General features: G+C 47.2%; 2 protein-coding genes across 2 annotated transcripts; both read right to left on the minus strand.

Moving 5' to 3' along the window:
* Positions 1-890: 890 nt before the first annotated feature.
* LOC123406984 lies at positions 891-2,964 on the minus strand. Its single transcript, XM_045100005.1, has 7 exons — positions 2,485-2,964; positions 2,252-2,306; positions 2,054-2,128; positions 1,834-1,925; positions 1,614-1,695; positions 1,344-1,427; positions 891-1,220 (listed from the first exon to the last, which is right to left on the minus strand). The coding sequence occupies exons 1-7, from the start codon at positions 2,823-2,825 to the stop codon at positions 1,101-1,103; spliced, it is 849 nt and encodes a 282-aa protein (XP_044955940.1). The 5' UTR covers positions 2,826-2,964; the 3' UTR covers positions 891-1,100.
* An 11,765-nt stretch (positions 2,965-14,729) lies between these two features.
* On the minus strand, positions 14,730-16,627 carry LOC123406985. The gene is made up of 3 exons (XM_045100006.1): positions 16,499-16,627; positions 15,279-15,377; positions 14,730-15,167 (listed from the first exon to the last, which is right to left on the minus strand). The coding sequence occupies exons 2-3, from the start codon at positions 15,359-15,361 to the stop codon at positions 15,038-15,040; spliced, it is 213 nt and encodes a 70-aa protein (XP_044955941.1). The 5' UTR covers positions 15,362-15,377; positions 16,499-16,627; the 3' UTR covers positions 14,730-15,037.
* Positions 16,628-17,627: the final 1,000 nt, after the last annotated feature.

Here is a 17,627-nt window from a genome sequence, read left to right on the forward strand (position 1 = left end):
CCGCTTCTGCGCACATCCCCTGAAGCTCATCCCCTCGACGGTGCTTGTGGCCACCAGATTCGCCGCCGCTGCGCCGCCAAACGGCCCCACCGCTACTGCACGCAGCCCGTGAAGCTCATCCCCTCGCCGGTGCTTGATGCCACCAGATCCGTCTGTTGCTGCGCTGCCAAACGGCCCCATCGCTGCTGCGCGTAGCCCTTGGAGCTCATCCCCTCGTCGGTGCTTGAGGCCACGAGATCCGCCGCCGCTGCTTCACCCAATAATTTAAGGCAACATAAGTACGACTGGTTTGGTCTCTCAAAGATGCTCATAGAGTAAGCAGACTTTTTTTTAGGAAATGGGTCCAATTATACTAAACTTTTGCACTTGCCATGTAAGCCAAATGGTCCTTCGAGATTTTAGAATTCTAAGTTAGCCAAGGAGCATAAAATTAAGGTCTCCTTTGGTTTATATGATAGGGTTATCATAGGAATAGGAAATTTGTAGGAAATGAGATGACATGCATCTCAAATCCTATGAATAAGATTAGGAAAAGAGACGTCATTTGGTTCACATCATAGGAATTTTTCCATTGAGCCTATTTTTTTTATATTTTCCTTTAAAATGTACAGGATGGGAACCAGTCCTATGTGGGAATAGAAATGCATTCCTTTAGACTAAAGGGCTCTAAAGAAAAAAAATCCTACAAGAACCCTATCCTATGGAATTCCAGTGAACTCCTCCAAACTAAAGGAGGCCTCATCGGTAGATATCTGTGTGCGTTCGTAGAAATGAATGTGCGTGTGGTCTACAAGTTTTTTAATAAAAAATACTACTAACACTTGCACGTAGCGTTCCAATTTTTCCTGTCAGGAAATCAAGATTTATGCAAACTACACGTGACAAGGACATTCAAGTCTGTATCTTATTTTATTTAGTGACAAATCAGTGACATGTACAGATTTATTTTCAGAAATCAGAAGGTAGCTAAGCATGTACAGAGCTCGTGATGGATAGACACGAATCTTTTGGCTGGAGATGAGCCTGGTAAATATATATACATGGAGACGAGGTGATGGCTACTGGTCATGGTCTGAACTCTGAAGGGAGTCCTCCCTTGGTCATGGCGATGAGCCGGCAAGGTACTGCAGCCACTCTTCAGGCAGGCCGTGCCTCCTCCTGATCGTCCTGAAGGCGGATTTCGTCAAGGGCACCGCGATGATGTCGAATTCCTTAGGCCCCTGCGGTGCAATTCAGCAAGAATTATACTCTTCTTAAAATATGGGACAGTTCGGTAATTAACTGCACTTCTCAAATATTGCAGTATTACTCAAGATTCAGGAAGAGCAAGCGATGCCACAGACCTTGGGGATCTTGCGTAGCTTCATGTTTGCTTGCAGCAGCGTCTTGTTACCCTTCCTGGAGTTGCATCTAGAGCATGCAGTCACCTAACAATTCAGAGATGGCAAAACAACTTTGTAAGACTCTTTTTTTTCTTTTTCTTTTTTTGCGAAAGAACTTTGTAAAACTCTTTAACTGTCAGTACTCCATAAGAGGACTTTTCAGTGAAGTCCTGGTTTTCTTCTTGATTTCAGGGAGGGTAATAAGATGGTAGAAATAGTGAGAATTCATACCAAGTTCTCCCATTCCCATTTGCCGCCACGCGAGGCCGGGATGACATGATCAATCGTGAGGTCATCTTCAGAAGAGCAATACCTGCAGTGCAGTGCAGACAGTGCGGCCAATTAACTCGTGGTTATCCATGAAGATCTAGCGTTATACGAAAGGATTTTTAGGCTTTAGAAACAGTACAATGCTACTAGTACTTCCCTAAAAAAACAGGGGAATGCTTACTGGCAACTGAATCCATCCCTGAAGAGTATGTTTTTCCGGCTAAGGCAGTGCTTGACTCTCCTCCTCTTTACAACTTGCAGTAGCTGTGGAACCTGACGAACAAGACGATATATAGCAGTGAAAACAGTTCAATTCCATCAGGAAACCGGGGAAATTTCAATTCCCGGCGTCGGAAAACAGGGTCTAAGTGACTGACAGATCGATGGATCGCCCCACATACCCTGAGAACCGCGGGGATGTAGAAGGACCCCCTGGGAGAAGAGACCGTCTGATCGTAGTACTCCAGAACATCGGCCTGCATGGCTAAAACGATCACTGTATTAGCAGCTTGTTTCACGATGTAAATTTTGATCAGCAGCGGGATGATGAGGGTGATGAGGAACTGCCGGCTGCGCTGCATTGCAGTGGAGAAGCTAACCTTCTCCATGAACTCCAGGCAGATCGCGCGCTTCCAGCAGACGACATTGACAGGCCTGCGCGTAAGTTCAGAACCGTTTCAAGATGCCACTCAAAAAAGCAGGAGCTCATGGCATAACAGCGTGAACACAAGGGCCGTAACCTCGGTTGCTTATGCTAATCACAATTCTTAGCTGAAATTAACCCGAGCCGTAAGCACAGTAATTACTAGTAAAGAGTGCGTGTTTATATTACCTGTAGGAGAGATCAAGAACGAGCCCCCGGAACCCGGACAGATCGTCGTCGCCGAACTCGTCATCATCCTCCTCGCCGTCGACGATCAGCACGGCATCCGCCTCCTCCGACTCCTCGGCGCGCTCGTCTTCATCCATGGTGGCGGCGCCCCGCCGTCTGTCGGACCGGTTGTTCCGCCCCCGCGCACGCGCGGGCCACGGCGGCGCCACGAGCCTGCGGGAGCCGTCGCGCCAGCCCAGCCCGGCCAGCGCGCCGGGCAGCCCGCACCTCGGCGACCGCCGGCCGAGCGGGCCACGCAGGTCGCGGCGGAACGGGAGCGGGGACGCCACCTTGGCCGCCATCGATCGGTCGGTGCTTGCTCGCTGCGTGCGCGATCACGGAAGGTTTCGTGCGATTTTTCTCCAGTCCTCCCTTGTCTTGTAGCCTGGGAGGTTGGGGGGCACTGCACCGCTGCTTTGGAGCGTAGGAGGAGGCAGAGCGCCGAGAGCCACTGGTTGGTTACCGTGGAAACCATGGACGAAATATCTCCCTCCATTTTCATTTTATTTGACCTGCTGCATTTTCGTGACAATTTTATTTTCAGACTAGCATGACAATTCCTTCCTACACAAGGCATTTTTTTTTCTTTCGTAAAACTATCATGAGGTGTGACAATTTCTTCAGAGACTAGCATTACAACTCCTTCCTAGAGAAGGCATTTTTTTTCTTCAAAACTGTCATCGTTTGATCTCGATCAAACAGCTATGAGGGCGTTCGCCGGTGGTTCCTTCCTAGCAAACATTCGCCGGTTATCTTTATCGATATTCTTTTGGGCAGCCCTAGTTGGCTCATCCCCCACACAACATTGGTTTACCTTAACGAAAAAGATTTTCCATCGCTTTGTATTACAAAGCAATCAACCCCGATTACAGAGCAAACGCTGTGGCGATCAGCACAACAAACCAAAAGAAACAAAAGAGAAAAAAAATAATGCCAACACCAGCACCTCGACAAAGCACGGATGCACCGCAACCGCTGCGCCCTCCTGAATCTACCCACCATGATCCAAGGCTCCGATCCTCCACGTATCAAGCAACACCTCCAACAAGGGATGCGATGACGCTGCTGCCCGAACGTGTCCTAGGGTTTTCCCCGGTATGCGGAGGGGAGTCGGGGATGGAGACCGCCGACACCCTCCACGAAGGAATGGTGGCACCCGCAGGCGTCACCACATCATAGTCGGATAAACCGGCAAGGATTTCTCTCGCACTCCAAACCCCGCCGCCCTACCGGACCGGAGCCAACCAGCTAACCCACCGCCCACCAGCATGCGCCACCGCGGTCGCGACGCCACCCACGCTGCCTCACTGAGATCACCACCACGAGGCCAAGAGGACGAAGGGAGGGCGCTTGGCGATGGGAGCAGCAACACCGTAGCCGCGCGGGAGGGAACCACCTCCATCGCCGTTGTGTGGAGGACCCCCGCCCTCGGCACCGTCGCAGTCACCAATCGGACACAACAGCAGGGTAAGCCGGGCCACCCCTGGCCCGGCCAGGCCCGAATCGAGCCCTCTAAACCCCGCCGGCCACGCTGCAGCAGGGCGGCGCCAGCGCAGCCAGCACCCCATAGCCCATCGCTGCTCCCTAGGCTCCCAAAAGCCCCGCCGCCGACCCGCCCCACCGTCGGCCCGCCCAGGCCCAGATGGGCTCCTAAAGGGCCCACATCTGGGCCGAGCGGGCGCCGCCAGGCCGAGCCGCCGCGCCACCACGCCGACAACGGCTACGCCGCCGCCCAACCGATCTCCCGCGTCGCACCAGGAAACCCCGCCACCACGCCGGACCGCCGCCGCTTAGGAACACCACCTGGTGCCGCTCCGTCCCGCAATGGAGAGAAACCGAGAGGCGAATGGCCAGGGTGTTGGAAATATGCCCTAGAGGCAATAATAAATTAGTTATTATTATATTTCCTTGTTCATAACAATCGTTTATTATCCATGCTAGAAATTGTATTGATTGGAAACTCAAATACATATGTGTATACATAGACAACACAGTGTCCCTTGTGAGCCTCTAGTTGACTAGTTCGTTGATCAAAGATGGTCAAGGTTTCCTGGCCATAGGCATAGTCAATAACCAATAACGGGACCACATCATTGGGAGAATGGTGTGATGGACAAAACCCAAACTATAAACGTAGCATATGATCGTGTCAGTTTATTGTTACTGTTTTCTGCATGTCAGTGTATCTGTTTCTATGACCATGAGATCATGCAACTCCCAGACACCGGAGGAATACCTTGTGGGTTATCAAACATCGCAACGTAACTGGGTGACTATAAAGATGCTCTACAGGTATCCCCAAAGGTGTCTGTTGGGTTGGCATGGATCAAGACTGAGATTTGTCACTCCATGTGACGGAGAGGTATCTCGGGGCCCACTCGGTAATACAACATCACAATAAGCCTTGCAAGCAATGTGACTAAAGATTTAGTTACGGGATCTTGTATTACGGAACGAGTAAAGAGACTTGCCGGTAACGAGATTGAACTAGGTATAGAGATACCGACGATCGAATCTCGGGCAAGTAACATACCGAAGGACAAAGGGAAAAGTATACGTGATTATATGAATCCTTGACATAGAGGTTCAACCGATATGGATCTTCGTAGAATATGTGGGAGTCAATATGGACATCCAGGTCCCACTATTGGTTATTGACTGGAGAGTGTCTCGGGTCATGTCTGCATAGTTTTCGAACCGCAGGTTCTGCACACTTAAGGTTCGGTGATGTTTTACTATAGTTGAGTTATATGTGTTGGTGACCGAAGGTTGTTCAGAGTCCCGGATGAGATCACGGACGTCACGAGGGTTTCCGGAATGGTTCGGAAACGAAGATTGATATATAGGATGGTTTAATTTGGTCACCGGAAAGTTTTTGGGCATTACCGGAAGTGTGTCCGGGAGTGACGAATGGGTTCTGGATATTCACCGGGAGGGGCCAACCCACCCGGGAGTGAGCCCAGTAACCCTAGGGTGGCACACCAACCCTTTGTGGGCTGGTGAGGCCAGCCCAAGAGGGTTATGGCGCCACAAGAAGAAAAAAAACAAAGGAAAAGAAAAAAAAACAAGGAAAGAGGGAGGTGGGAAGGAAGGAGTGGACTCCTTCCCCCAAACCGAATTGGGGTGGGAGTCCACCTCCTCCTCCTTGGTCGGCGCCCTTGGGGTTCCCTTGAGCCCCAAGGCTAGCCCCTGCCCTCCTCCTATATATATTGGTGGTTTTAGGGCTTTTGAGACACAACTTTTAACACGTGCAACTCAAACCTATACCACATAGTTCTTCCTCTAGATCGAATTTCTGCGGAGCTCGGGCGGAGCCCTCGAGGAGTAGATCATCACCACCACCGGCGCACCGTCACGCTGTCGGAGAACTCATCTACTTCTCTATCTCTCTTGCTGGATCAAGAAGGTCGAGATCGTTATCGAGCTGTACGTGTGCTGAACATGGAGGTGTCGTCCGTTCGGCGCTAGATCGGAATGGATCGTGGGACGGATCGTGGGACGACGGTGATTTGAATCACGAAGTTGTACCACTACATCAACCGCGTTTCTTAACGCTTCCCGCTTAGCGATCTACAAGGGTATGTGGATCTAATCTCCCTCTCATAGATGAACATCACCATGATAGGTCTTCATGTGCGTAGGAAAATTTTTGTTTCTCATGCAACGTTCCCTAACAAAGGGGCCGCCGCCACAAGCGTCGCCCGAGCTAGGTCCGACAGCGGGCGCCAGCGACAGCGGCGTGGAGGGAGGGGTAGGGAAGAGCTGGAGGAGGAGGGCCCAAGCGCGGCCGGTCGCCCGCGGGGGTGACGCTGTCGCGAGAGCGAGAGGGGAAGTAGAAGGAACTGTGATGTCTACTTTATTTTCACATTGTATTTGGAATCCATTGGTTTACCTTATATGTGCCTCCCATAGTGTGACTAATGGTAGAATAAGAAATTGAAATGAAACTGATATACATTGTTATGAGTTCTATGTTGATGCGTTTGGTTGCCCGCATTACGCCAAACAAATCCAACTGGGACGAAGAAAGCATGTTTGGTTGTATACACGGGGGCCTAACTTGCAGCGACACAAACCTTAAAGCATCTTAGAGCCTCGCTCCCTCGAAACGCTGGAATCATCCGTTCCCAGCAAGTCAGGCTAAGTCGAGCGCAAAAGTGGGGCACGACGTACGTTGCGGTGTATGGAAATATTGGCAGAGATGGCAAGAACGAAAATCGGCCGACGCAGGATGGCGCGAAATCTAGCCTCACCCCCTCTATTTCTCGCTCACCTCTTGCTCTAGGACAAGCCCATCCTCACTTCTTGGCACCGACGGTGGCGTCGACGACAACAACATCAGTCTCCAACATCAGGAGTTGTTTTTGCCCTTCTTCCTATGTCTCATCCTACTTGTCTCAGTCATGCCCTCTTGTCCTTGCCGTCTGCTCCAAATAGGGGTGGAGACAGGGGGACGAGCAGGGGCCTGGCCCCCCTAACGATCGATAAAACCTGAAGTATATAGTGTATATTTGACTGATATGAGCTAGTACACATGTATTTGCCCCCCTATCAGCGGCCATATTCAAATCCTGGCCCCGCCACTGGCTCCAAAGCTGGTAAGAAACATACAAACCCCCCTCCCCCTCCTCTATTACGTCATTAGGTGAGGTCCGGGATCGATTGCGCCATTGTTGATAGCACCATCAATGTCGCCTAGGTTATGGACGAACTGATGAAGCTGGTAGTTCAAGCAGCAACACGAATAGCTACGATTGAGGCCTGACTCATGTTGGTCCACAAGAGAGCTGTTCGTCAGAGTGGTAAGCCTGTCATCCGTTATGGTCCAATGTTAATCTGGAATAATGAGAGGATAGTGAATCTAAACTACATCTACAACTACAAGGACACATAGGCTCTGTGAATGCTTCAATTGAATAGAGTACCATTCGCCGGGCTTGTGCATATGTTCAGGAGCAGGAGGCTGCTACAAGATAGCATCCAAACCAGTGTGGAAGAGCAAGTTGCCATTTCCCTCCATGTTGTAGGTCATGATCAAAGTTTCAGAGTTATCCACAACATGTTCAAGAGATCAATGGAGACCATTTCCAGGTATTTCTGGCAAGTCTTGTATGTTGCTGCAGAGCTCTGAGGAGATATAATCAAGGCACAAACCATATTTCAAGATGGTATCTGTATTTCAAGGTGAGCACTACTCGTAGTTCATACCTTCACATGCTTGTGTTTATTGATGTACAACCATAAAACCATCTTGTCATGCCATTTTCGGGATTGCATTGGCGCAATAGATGGTACTCATGTGACTGCTAGAGTGCCAACACAGTCAGAAACATAGAGGTGCGAAAAGAACTACACAAGGTCACAAGCCAGAATGTTTTTGTTGTGGTTGACTTCGATCTGAAGTCCACATATTTGTTAGCTGGCCGGGAAGGACCAACCCATAATGCTAACATTCTCTGACGTCATGTCTCGATCTAATGTCAATAGTATTCCCGATGAATTTTTTTACCTACGAGATTCTAGCTATGCATGTCGACCTGGTGTTCTTCCACCCATCAAGAAAATCAGGTACCATATGAAAGAATTCTATATGAGGAACTATCCTAGAATTGCACATGAATTATCTAACCTTAGAAACTGTAGCCTTAGAGTTACAGTTGAGAGGGCATTAAGAGCTATGAAGAATAGATTTAAGATCTTGGATCATAAGTCATCCCCCTTTCTCCACTCAGGTTAAGCTTGTTCTTTCGTGTTGCATCCAGTTATGAAGATGTGATGACCGATGATGTTGATGGCTCCGGCCATGGTGTGGAGGCGTTTGACAATGATGCCTGAAAAAGAAATAAACGGTTGGAGTAGGCTAAGGCTATGGGGGCAAACAGAGATCAGACAAGGATCTGAAGATGGAGAAGAAGAAGAAGCAACGACAATAGCAAGAGAAGAAGAAGCACTAGCAGTAGCAAAAAAAGAAGAAGCAACATCGGCAAAGAAAGAAGAAGCAACAACATCAACAGAAGAAGACGAGGATGGACCTAACCTAGTTCGGCATCCATGACCTTTTCCTTGTTGAGCCACAAGACTTTTAATTTGTATTGCTATTTGTTAGTAGTCAGGATGAATTTTCATTTGTTCTTTTAGTTAGGACGGAAACAATGTTTATTTTCTGTATGGTAAGGTCACCACTAGTGAGAAGAGATGATTACACCTTATGCCTTGCACAACCAAACACTATGTAGTGAATGAACCTAGTGCAACGCACACAACCAAATGACAGGTAAAAATTGGTTTCCTGATGCAGGCAACCAAACTACATGGAGAACATGGTTTTTGGCTTGTATTAGCTCAGCCAAACCCAACTGATTCACACATGCAAAGAGGCAAAAAAAACAAACACGTCATACATGAAGATAGTTCTATTTATTCAATTTTAGTCCAACAGAAAAAAAAAAAGTGCTCAAGATGCACAATATCTAAAAAACATCCTGCTTTTAGAGCATGGCTACTGTTTCCCCCCCAAAGAGTAGAAAATGCGTCCTACTTTAATCAAAATTTGCATGCATACAAAAGGCATGAGCATGTGCAATAGCAATTTATTTACATTTTAAATATTAGTAAAGTATATTAATGATCTATATAGCCTGCAAATCTCTCCATCGGCTCACACACCTTTAATTCAGATTAAGGGTATGGTAAGCAACAATAAGCCATGGTTCTGAAATTCACAATTCTGTTTCTTTTTTGTTGCAAAAAGCAAATTTGACAACCCTTGAGGGACGGCGGTACGATCATCGCGAACCCCGTGGAAAATGTACATCTGATTTCAGAACATTCACGAGGCAATCTTTGCTTTGGATCCTGCACAAAATTACAAGCAAATTGTCATTGCTTTCTGCCCCCCCACTTGTAGGCTGGTGGGTTAATTAAGCCGTGACCACTGCCATGGATTCAGAAAGGCTCCATCTTTACCCTGCTTTCAGCGAGCATTGTCCCAAGCCAGCACGCATGTTTTGCGCCTGCACTGCGCATCCACCTCCAAGCCACCAAGGGAAAGAAAACAAAAGCAAATGCCCGGTTTTCGTAGCTAGGCCGTGGCCGGTGGCGCGCGCGCGGGCTCGCCTCCTCCAAGTGTCACATAAAGTATTTGGGCCTTGTCCCCTCCCTCATCTACATCCTCCCTTGGATTAGTTGGATTGTTCTGCCCCAAAAGTCTCCCTTCACCACTCCTCCTCTTCCTCCTCCCAGAGGAGAGAGAGTGAGTGAAGAGTGAGAAAGTGAAGAGAGAGAAAGGGGAGAGAGAGAGGAAAATGAGGAGGCTTGGAGTAGTGTTGAGGGCAGGCTCTATATTCTTCTTGGGATTGGGTCCTTAACCTCTCATGCACCAACCACATCTCTCCTCCCCACCCCGCTGGTATAAATAAACCCTCAGGCTCCCCTCTTCTTCCTCCACCCCCCACACTCGCACTCACCCATGCTCCTCCTCCCAACTCCCAAGCCTAGCTAGAAGAAACACTTGCTAGCTAGTGTCTCCCTGAACTGAACTTCTCCCGTTGTATGGCTCTGAAGCCTGGCTGAAAGAGACAAGTGAAGAACCCTAGCCGGCCCCTCACCCTTTATCTCTACTACCACTATAGCCTACTCGGTGCTGGATGCTGATTTCTTCTTGAGAGATGTGTGTGTGTGTGTGTGGCCCTCTTTGCTGTCTTCCACAGCTTTCTTGAACTGCATCTGCAATTGGTGGATGATGGATTCTACCGGCAAGATCTGCAGTTCAATAAAGCTGTGGGAAATTGCAGAGAGAGGCCAATTGGGCAGATTCATCGGCGGATCACTCACACCATCTTCTTCAGGTTTGTAGATGCATGATGCTTTTGTTTAAGAGAATTCCATTCCCACATCATGGTGGAGAAGGTAGGTAGGTATACAGCCAAGATTGTTCAAAAGGGTATATTGATTTCACACCGAGATGATGCATGTATTTGTTACTCTCATGGCTACCTGCCTGCCTGTGATCTATGTGCCACAAGATTCAGTTTCATGTGGTTAAGTTTCTTAATTGCTAGTATTATGTCTTGTCTGTGCCCACAACTGCCGTTTCTTGCTAATTTGCTCCATGCCGCCTTTTTAAATCCTGATCTCCTCCGAAAGTTTGGCATCATCAATTCCTTTTGCAGAATGCTTCAGATTTTTTTAAGGTCTCCTTAATTTACTGTGAATAATATTTCCCCTTCTTTTATAAAGCTATGGTATGCAATTTGCGTACTCTCGGAAAAAACTGTGAGTAATATTAAGGTGTCATCAGTTCCTTTTGGAGGATCCTGTTAATTTCCTTTTCTTCTTGCCGGTGTCACCTGTGCTGATGCATCATGATGTGGAACTTCTAATCAGCCTGTAGCTGATGAATGATGTGGAATTCAGCCAAGTTTTTGGAAAACATGGGCGCGCTTATGCTTTGTGTTGATGCATAAGCTTCTAGTCAGCCTTCTTAATCAATGGATGGGGGGAATCTTTTGCCTCCATTTTAAAAAAAAAGAGCCTTACCTTCACATACATTTCGAAATTAACCACACGTTTTTATGCATAAACCTGTGACCACAAATTGTAATAATTAACAGTGTACTGATCATTTCCCCTATTTTCTGCCATTATCTCAGCGCTAAATATTTTTCCAAGCAATTTAAAAGGAAAAACAATGAAGAGAAAGAAAGAAGGAAAGCAGCTTTCCGAAACCAAAAAACTGTTGGCCGTGCATTGCATGCATGTTGGCCCGGTGAAACCTGAATAAAGGGGGGATTGCAATGAGTAGTTCTTTTGCCAGGGCGAAAGGAAAAAAAGCTAGGCGCTGCAAAACAGCATGAAACCTCAAATCACAGCAGCGCTTTTCTTCTCCTCTCGAGAAAACAATCCACAGCCTTGCAGCAGTACACTTGTTTTCCCCATCCCGCTCTGCTGCCCGCACTGCACTGCAATGCACCACAACCACAAGAGAGAGGAGAGGAGAGGAGAGAGCCCAATCATACTGCTGCATGCTCTACCCAGTGGGCAAGCAAGCAGGCAGGCTAGGTGAAGGAGGCTTCCTTAAATGGTCATGCCCTGCATCCCCTTCCCATTGATTGTTCTTTTCACTGCCCCCCTCTCTCTGTGGTTGTGTATGTGTGAGAGTGAGTGTTCATCCCATGCATGCTGTTGCTGTTGCTGTGGCTGTGGGCTGTGGTGTGTGGTGTGTGGTGCTGGGCAAGCGCCGCTGATGGACTGACACGGGCTCTGAATCCTGCCCCTCAACAGTCCTCCTCCAGGGCCGGGCCGGCCATGAGGAGGGAGGGAGGGAGGAGATCTGATGCTGCTGCTGCTGCTGCTGCTGCTGCTGCTGCTGCTGGGGAGATCGATCGACGGATCGATCAGGTGCGTGATGCGTCTGTCTGTCTGTCGATCCGCGTGGATGCATCTTGTCACTCCCGGGGAGCACTGTTTGTGGCCTGGGGAAAAAAGGCTAGTGGCTACATACATGCTGCATGCATATTCACTTATTCAGTCGGTCAGGAACTCGGCCAATTATTCAGGCCAGGCTTGCGTTGAGGCTGAGCAGCTCTCAATTATTGCAGCCGTTGTTGTTATTATTATCGCAGTCAGTAATGCGTTATGGGAAATGGGAAATGCGTCCACAGTGGGGGGCACTGTGCCTGCACGAGGGCCACTACAGGTTAGCCGCATTGTGGTGATTAGTTGCCATTTTGGCCTCAGCATCGCTCTAAGAAACACAAGCCTCAACATGGCTTGCGTATGCTTTCTTGTGGTGTTAAGGACCCCAGCACAGCCTGCCTGCCTGCTGCAGGCAGCACTGACTGATCAGCATATGCATATATATACAGCCTGACCCTCACAAGCACATAGAATTGTTTTTTGGCCATCTATAAATGCAAGTAATGTTAAACGGAAGCTAAAAGAGGGAGGATGAAGAAGAAAGAAGTGCATGTATAATCCAGGCTCATATATACGTATAATTGATTTGAGATGGATGTGACAAGTGATGAGCTTCTCTTCCCGGCCTAAACTGTGCAGACACAAGGCATCCGCCCCAGGCCCAGCTGATTAATTAACCCACCACACCACAGCCACATCCCATCACACACACACACACAAAAACACTGTGCATGCACACACACACACACACACACATTTATCTATCTATCTATCTATCTAATCCCAGAATTCTTTTACTGAAACTGAAGAGCAACCCAACCACACAGCTATCCAAGCCCTTTAGCTTGTATATATACAGACTACAGAGGGTGTGGTGGGCCAAAATTACCTCGTCATGGAAGGAAATATTCCCTGTCATGCATCAGCCAGCCATCTTCTTCCGCCTTCGAATCCCTGTAAGTTTCCCCCGCAGGACCATCGACATCGATCGCTGTCAAGCTCAAGCAAGCATGCACGCGTAATCTTCCACTGAACCACCGGCGTACCTACGCACGCACGGCATCTTCCTCCCTCCCCTCCTTGAGAGGGGAAACAAACCGGCTGAAGTCGCGGCCTGTCTTCTTCCCCAGCCCAGCCCGCCATTGCCACGGCGGTGGGTGGAAGCTCCTTGCCATGGGAAACCAGGCTGACAGCAGCGACGGCGAAGAGACGGATCCGTGGGGCGGTACAAAACCGAAAGGCGAAGGCGGGCGGAACTAACCTCTGAGGCTCTGACCCGACGAAGCGGGCTGACTGAACCTGACGCGTGCGTGCGTGCGTGCAAAAGCTGTTGGGCGATGAGAGGGAAAGCGGGAGGGTGTCAGAGAGGGGAGGGCGTGCACGCACACGCACGGGCTGGCGCTGGCGGTGGCGGGAAGGAGGGAGCCAGCTTTCCGGCCGGGCTGCTTGTACCGCTGCTGTTTGTTTCTGGCGTTTGGATGGACGCCATTGATTTCCTCCGGGACAAGTGCACGAGCGGCCTCGCAGGGTCGCAGTGGACGACTGACTGACCAACCAACCAACCAACGAGCAGGGGGCGTGGATCGTGCGCACGCTCGCGGAGAGCCGGGTCCCCGTGGATCGGCAGGAACCAAAATTCACCCAAGAAAAAAAAAATGTTTGCATACTTTTTTTCAGCATTTTTTTGAAAGGTGTGTCTAGGTCTCAGTCGACTACTGAGGCTTCGCAAAGTCTCACTCAAGTAGTATAGTATGCAGGAAGGAAAAAAACTGAAAAAAGGAATATCTACACGAATCTCAATGCAAAATCAACGGATTATAGTATCGGCGAAGTCTAAGTCGACTGATTTTTAGCAAAACCCTTTTTTAATCTACCACTCCCTCCACTAGATACCAAAAAAAAAAGATACATCCGTTTGAGTATAAAAAAATCCATCACAAATACAAAACACTTCAAACTTAATAAGAATTACAGTGAGGCCGCTCGACTACCGAACAACCACTACCGCCGGAAAAACGACTCACCGACAAATTTAACCTCACTTGGGTTTGCTTTCCGAAACAAAGGATCGGCATAAACCAAATTTTTACCTCGGTTGGGTTTGCCTTGCGGTTTGCTTAACCGTCATGTTGTCACTTGTAAAAATAGACAAATGTGTGTGAAATAATTAGTAAAAATAGATAAAGCCGGTGAAACTATCTGGGTGGCTCTGGGCAAAAGCGTTTGTTCAAGGAGGGGGGTTGAAGGATACTAATGACAAAGCTTCTTGAAGGCGTCTTCGGAGAGCTCGGCCACATATCTCCGGGTTGTTGACATGTTGGTGGTGGAGTTAAAGTTGGCTGATGTCTTTTTTTTTGCAGAGTTGTTCCTTAAATCAGTCCTGTATTGTATGATTTTCGACCTAGTTTCCTTCGTAAATCATGCCACTATATTTTTTTAGCCGGCCCACTCTGTTTTGCTTTTTCTATCTTATAAATGAAATCCACATCGCACCTGCCTTGCACTTAAAGGAAGAATATAAAACCTGTATTTTGGATCTAGTGATATTAATTTTGTAGGACTAGAAATCGAATATATTTCATAATGCCAAATTTTTGTGAAGTTTGATCAGTTGTATATATGGAAAAAACAACAAACAAAATACCAAATCAATATCGGTAGATACAAAATACAATATGTTCACATATTTTATTTGTTATTTTAGATGTTGATTATTTTTCTATAAATTTGGTCATACAGAGTTTTTGACTTAAAAAAAACTAATGTGCGAAGTAATATGAAACCGAGGGTGAGTAGCTTTGACATTTTATTTATTTATTGCCGAAAAGAGATAAAGCGGCACAGCGCTTTGGAAGGAATAGTCACTGGAGCACAAGAAACGATCAAAAGCGCCTACGATTCATGAAGAACTAGGTACAAATACATGCGCTCTGCACACAACACCTGAAACCGAAGCTAATCTGCCACTACAGTCGCATACTGAGCCGATTATCATCGTCCCACTGGTAAACCAGCATCATAGGGTTCCACTCACTGCCTCACTGGTTTTCTGCATGCCCATTGAAAACAAAGAGAAAACAAGATGGCGAAATACATATCACTTCTTGGGGTACTCGGTGGGATCGGGCCCTATGTCACGTGATCCGGTGTTCACATACGGCCCTCGGAAAGTAGCCTGCGGTGGCAGAGGCTTCGTCGAATCGATAATAGGCCTGTTCTTTGATTTCCTGGGGGTAAGAAAATGGATAAAGGTTACACAAAGAAACACCAATGCACACGACATGTCTATCTACGTTTCTCAACCAGTGCTAGAAAGATGAGAAAACAAGCTCACTTACACAAAGTAGAAGGGAAATGCTAGGCCAGAACCAGCAAAGATCACCAAGCCAGTGACAACTACGGCGTTGCGTGCCTTGGACATGTGGTTGAGTTAAAAACTGGCAAGATAAAATAAGAAGACTTAATTCAGGATAGGCAATGCCACAAAACCTCTGTTTTTCTTTGAACATGGTGTAGAAAAGCATTGGCACATTATGCCATGAGAAGGTAAGTAGCAACAAGCATCTCACCAGATTTTCCACAGTCCCATTAAGTAAATGATAATAAGCAAAAGCTAATTTTAAACTGCACTTTTATGCCTCGAATGATCAAACCTAAACTGAATCCCGCTGATATGCATCCACCAGACTCTGAAACCCAGAAAGCAACAAGAGAGAATTTCTGACAAATACTGAACCTGCTACTCTTTCTCTTAACGAAATCAGTAGAGCGCATGTCTGACTTTTTCCCCAAAAATAGAGTAAACAAACTAGTTGAAAAAAGTTATCTTATCACCGTAAAAATCAGTACGGTTACAGGCTACCACCCTCGGGTACTCCATAACAGTACTAGCTAATAACAGATCGGCAGAAGGCCAGTAACAAGTATTAGCGAGCAGGATGCTAAATTGCCAGCTTCATCGCTATATACCAAGACCCCAGATCACATAGATGAACAACTAACAGAGATCAAACCCCGCGACGAACTACAAAGATCGCACTGATGTCAACACGAAAGCTTATCACAATCGCTCGAAACAAAGTCTTGTCACAAGTAACTTGCTTGGTCTGAAGAAACGTTTCTTCAGGCTCCGGGTTAGTCAGAGGTGGCAGTGCACTGGCTCTGGGCTCCCTAAATTTCCATACGGAGAACAAACTGGGTCTCAATAATTCCAACTGAACTATTTCCCTTTTCAAGGAAAGGAGCGCAGGCCTCCAATTTCATTTTCATGAGTGAAACTGATAACACAACATTCTAACTGAACCATGCATTTTCTGAATCCCAAATCTGCGGCGACCTCCTCCGACCGGCGCCACTCTCCTGGCGGCCGGCGCTGCAAGAAAGCAAAGGCGGCCTGTCTACGGCTCCCTAGAACTCAGTTCCGCTCCTCAAATTTGAGTTCTAGGGGATCTGCTAGAGATGCCCTGAGTAACCCTAGCTAGCGGTCGGCGGCAGCGGTGTACGTCTCGGGCTAGTGAATGAAGAGAAGAAGGGTGGGGAATCGCCGGAGGGAGCTCACCTTGGTTGAGGGAAGGTGGGGGATGCAGGCCGCGCCTCCTTCGAAGTCGATCGATGGCCGCGACGGCGCAGAGACGGAAGAGGGAGCGAGCGGGGCGTCGTTGAATGGCCGATTTGATTATAGAGAAAGAAGAAAAAAAAACTGTAAAGACCCTCAAGGCCTGAGAGAGATCTTATCACTAAATATTTGAACTTCTAGACTTTGTTTTAAGTCTAACATTTTTAAGTTTGATCAAATTTATGGAAAACATATCAACGTCCACCATACATAGCATGAAAATATACATTATGATGACTCCGTGAGTGTAACAGGGAAATACCCTTTGGTTCCTGGTGCATATACACCTCATATGATATACTCCCTTCGTTTTTAAATATAAGTCTTTTAAAAGTTTTCACTAGAAAACTACATACGAATTTATATAGATATATATTAGAGTGTAGGTCTATTCATTTTGTTTCGTATGTAGTCTCCTAATGAAATATTTAAAAAAATTATACTTAAGAATGGAGGAAGTATATAATTAAAAATAAAATTGAAATTATTTTTTGTTTGAGATATTAGTTTACTCTTTTATGGACTTGGTAAAACTTATAAATGTTCGACTTAAGACACCCCTGTAGAACTTTAAACATTTAAAACTGAGAAAATATCATGAAAAACAATAGATAGTATAAACAAAAGACGACAAAGACACAAAAACAACCGGCAAAAGATAACCGATTGACCATGGTGGTAGCCCATCAAGAGAAGAAGTTTTCTAATGCAATGTAACGTGAAAATGTTGAAATCAAACACGAGGTTTTTTTCACCGAAGGCCACATGTTAAATAAAATTAACCCTTGCAAGAACTCTTTACAAGAATAATAAATTATAGGCAAGTCCTTGAAAAGCAAGCCCCCTCCAGGCTCCTTATCAATTGAACAACCTTGTTAACCCAACAGTTTGTAGATGCACCAACCAGGAAGTTGTTGATGTAGACCTGAAAATGCGGGTGCCCATGAACTAGATAGACCAATGTCGTGGAGAACCCGACACAAAGGAGAACCAGAAGATAATCCCAACTCCAACCAGGAAAAGGAGGGGGGGGGGACAAACCTCGCAAGTTTCTTGAAGGATCCTTCCCCCT

The sequence above is a fragment of the Hordeum vulgare genome, chromosome 7H (genome assembly GCF_904849725.1).
Source record: "Hordeum vulgare subsp. vulgare chromosome 7H, MorexV3_pseudomolecules_assembly, whole genome shotgun sequence".
NCBI lineage: Eukaryota > Viridiplantae > Streptophyta > Magnoliopsida > Poales > Poaceae > Hordeum > Hordeum vulgare.

Excerpts from the sequence above, each read along its gene's own strand:
- LOC123406984 (XM_045100005.1), bottom strand. The coding sequence starts at position 2,825 with ATGGCGGCCAAGGTGGCGTCCCCGCTCCCGTTCCGCCGCGACCTGCGT. Across the intron at positions 1,926-2,053 it reads ACATCCCCGCGGTTCTCAGG|GTTCCACAGCTACTGCAAGT; the intron begins GTATGTGGGGCG and ends CTTGTTCGTCAG. Across the intron at positions 1,428-1,613 it reads AATGGGAATGGGAGAACTTG|GTGACTGCATGCTCTAGATG; the intron begins GTATGAATTCTC and ends CTGAATTGTTAG.
- LOC123406985 (XM_045100006.1), bottom strand. The coding sequence starts at position 15,361 with ATGTCCAAGGCACGCAACGCCGTAGTTGTCACTGGCTTGGTGATCTTT. Across the intron at positions 15,168-15,278 it reads GCATTTCCCTTCTACTTTGT|GAAATCAAAGAACAGGCCTA; the intron begins GTAAGTGAGCTT and ends TCTTACCCCCAG.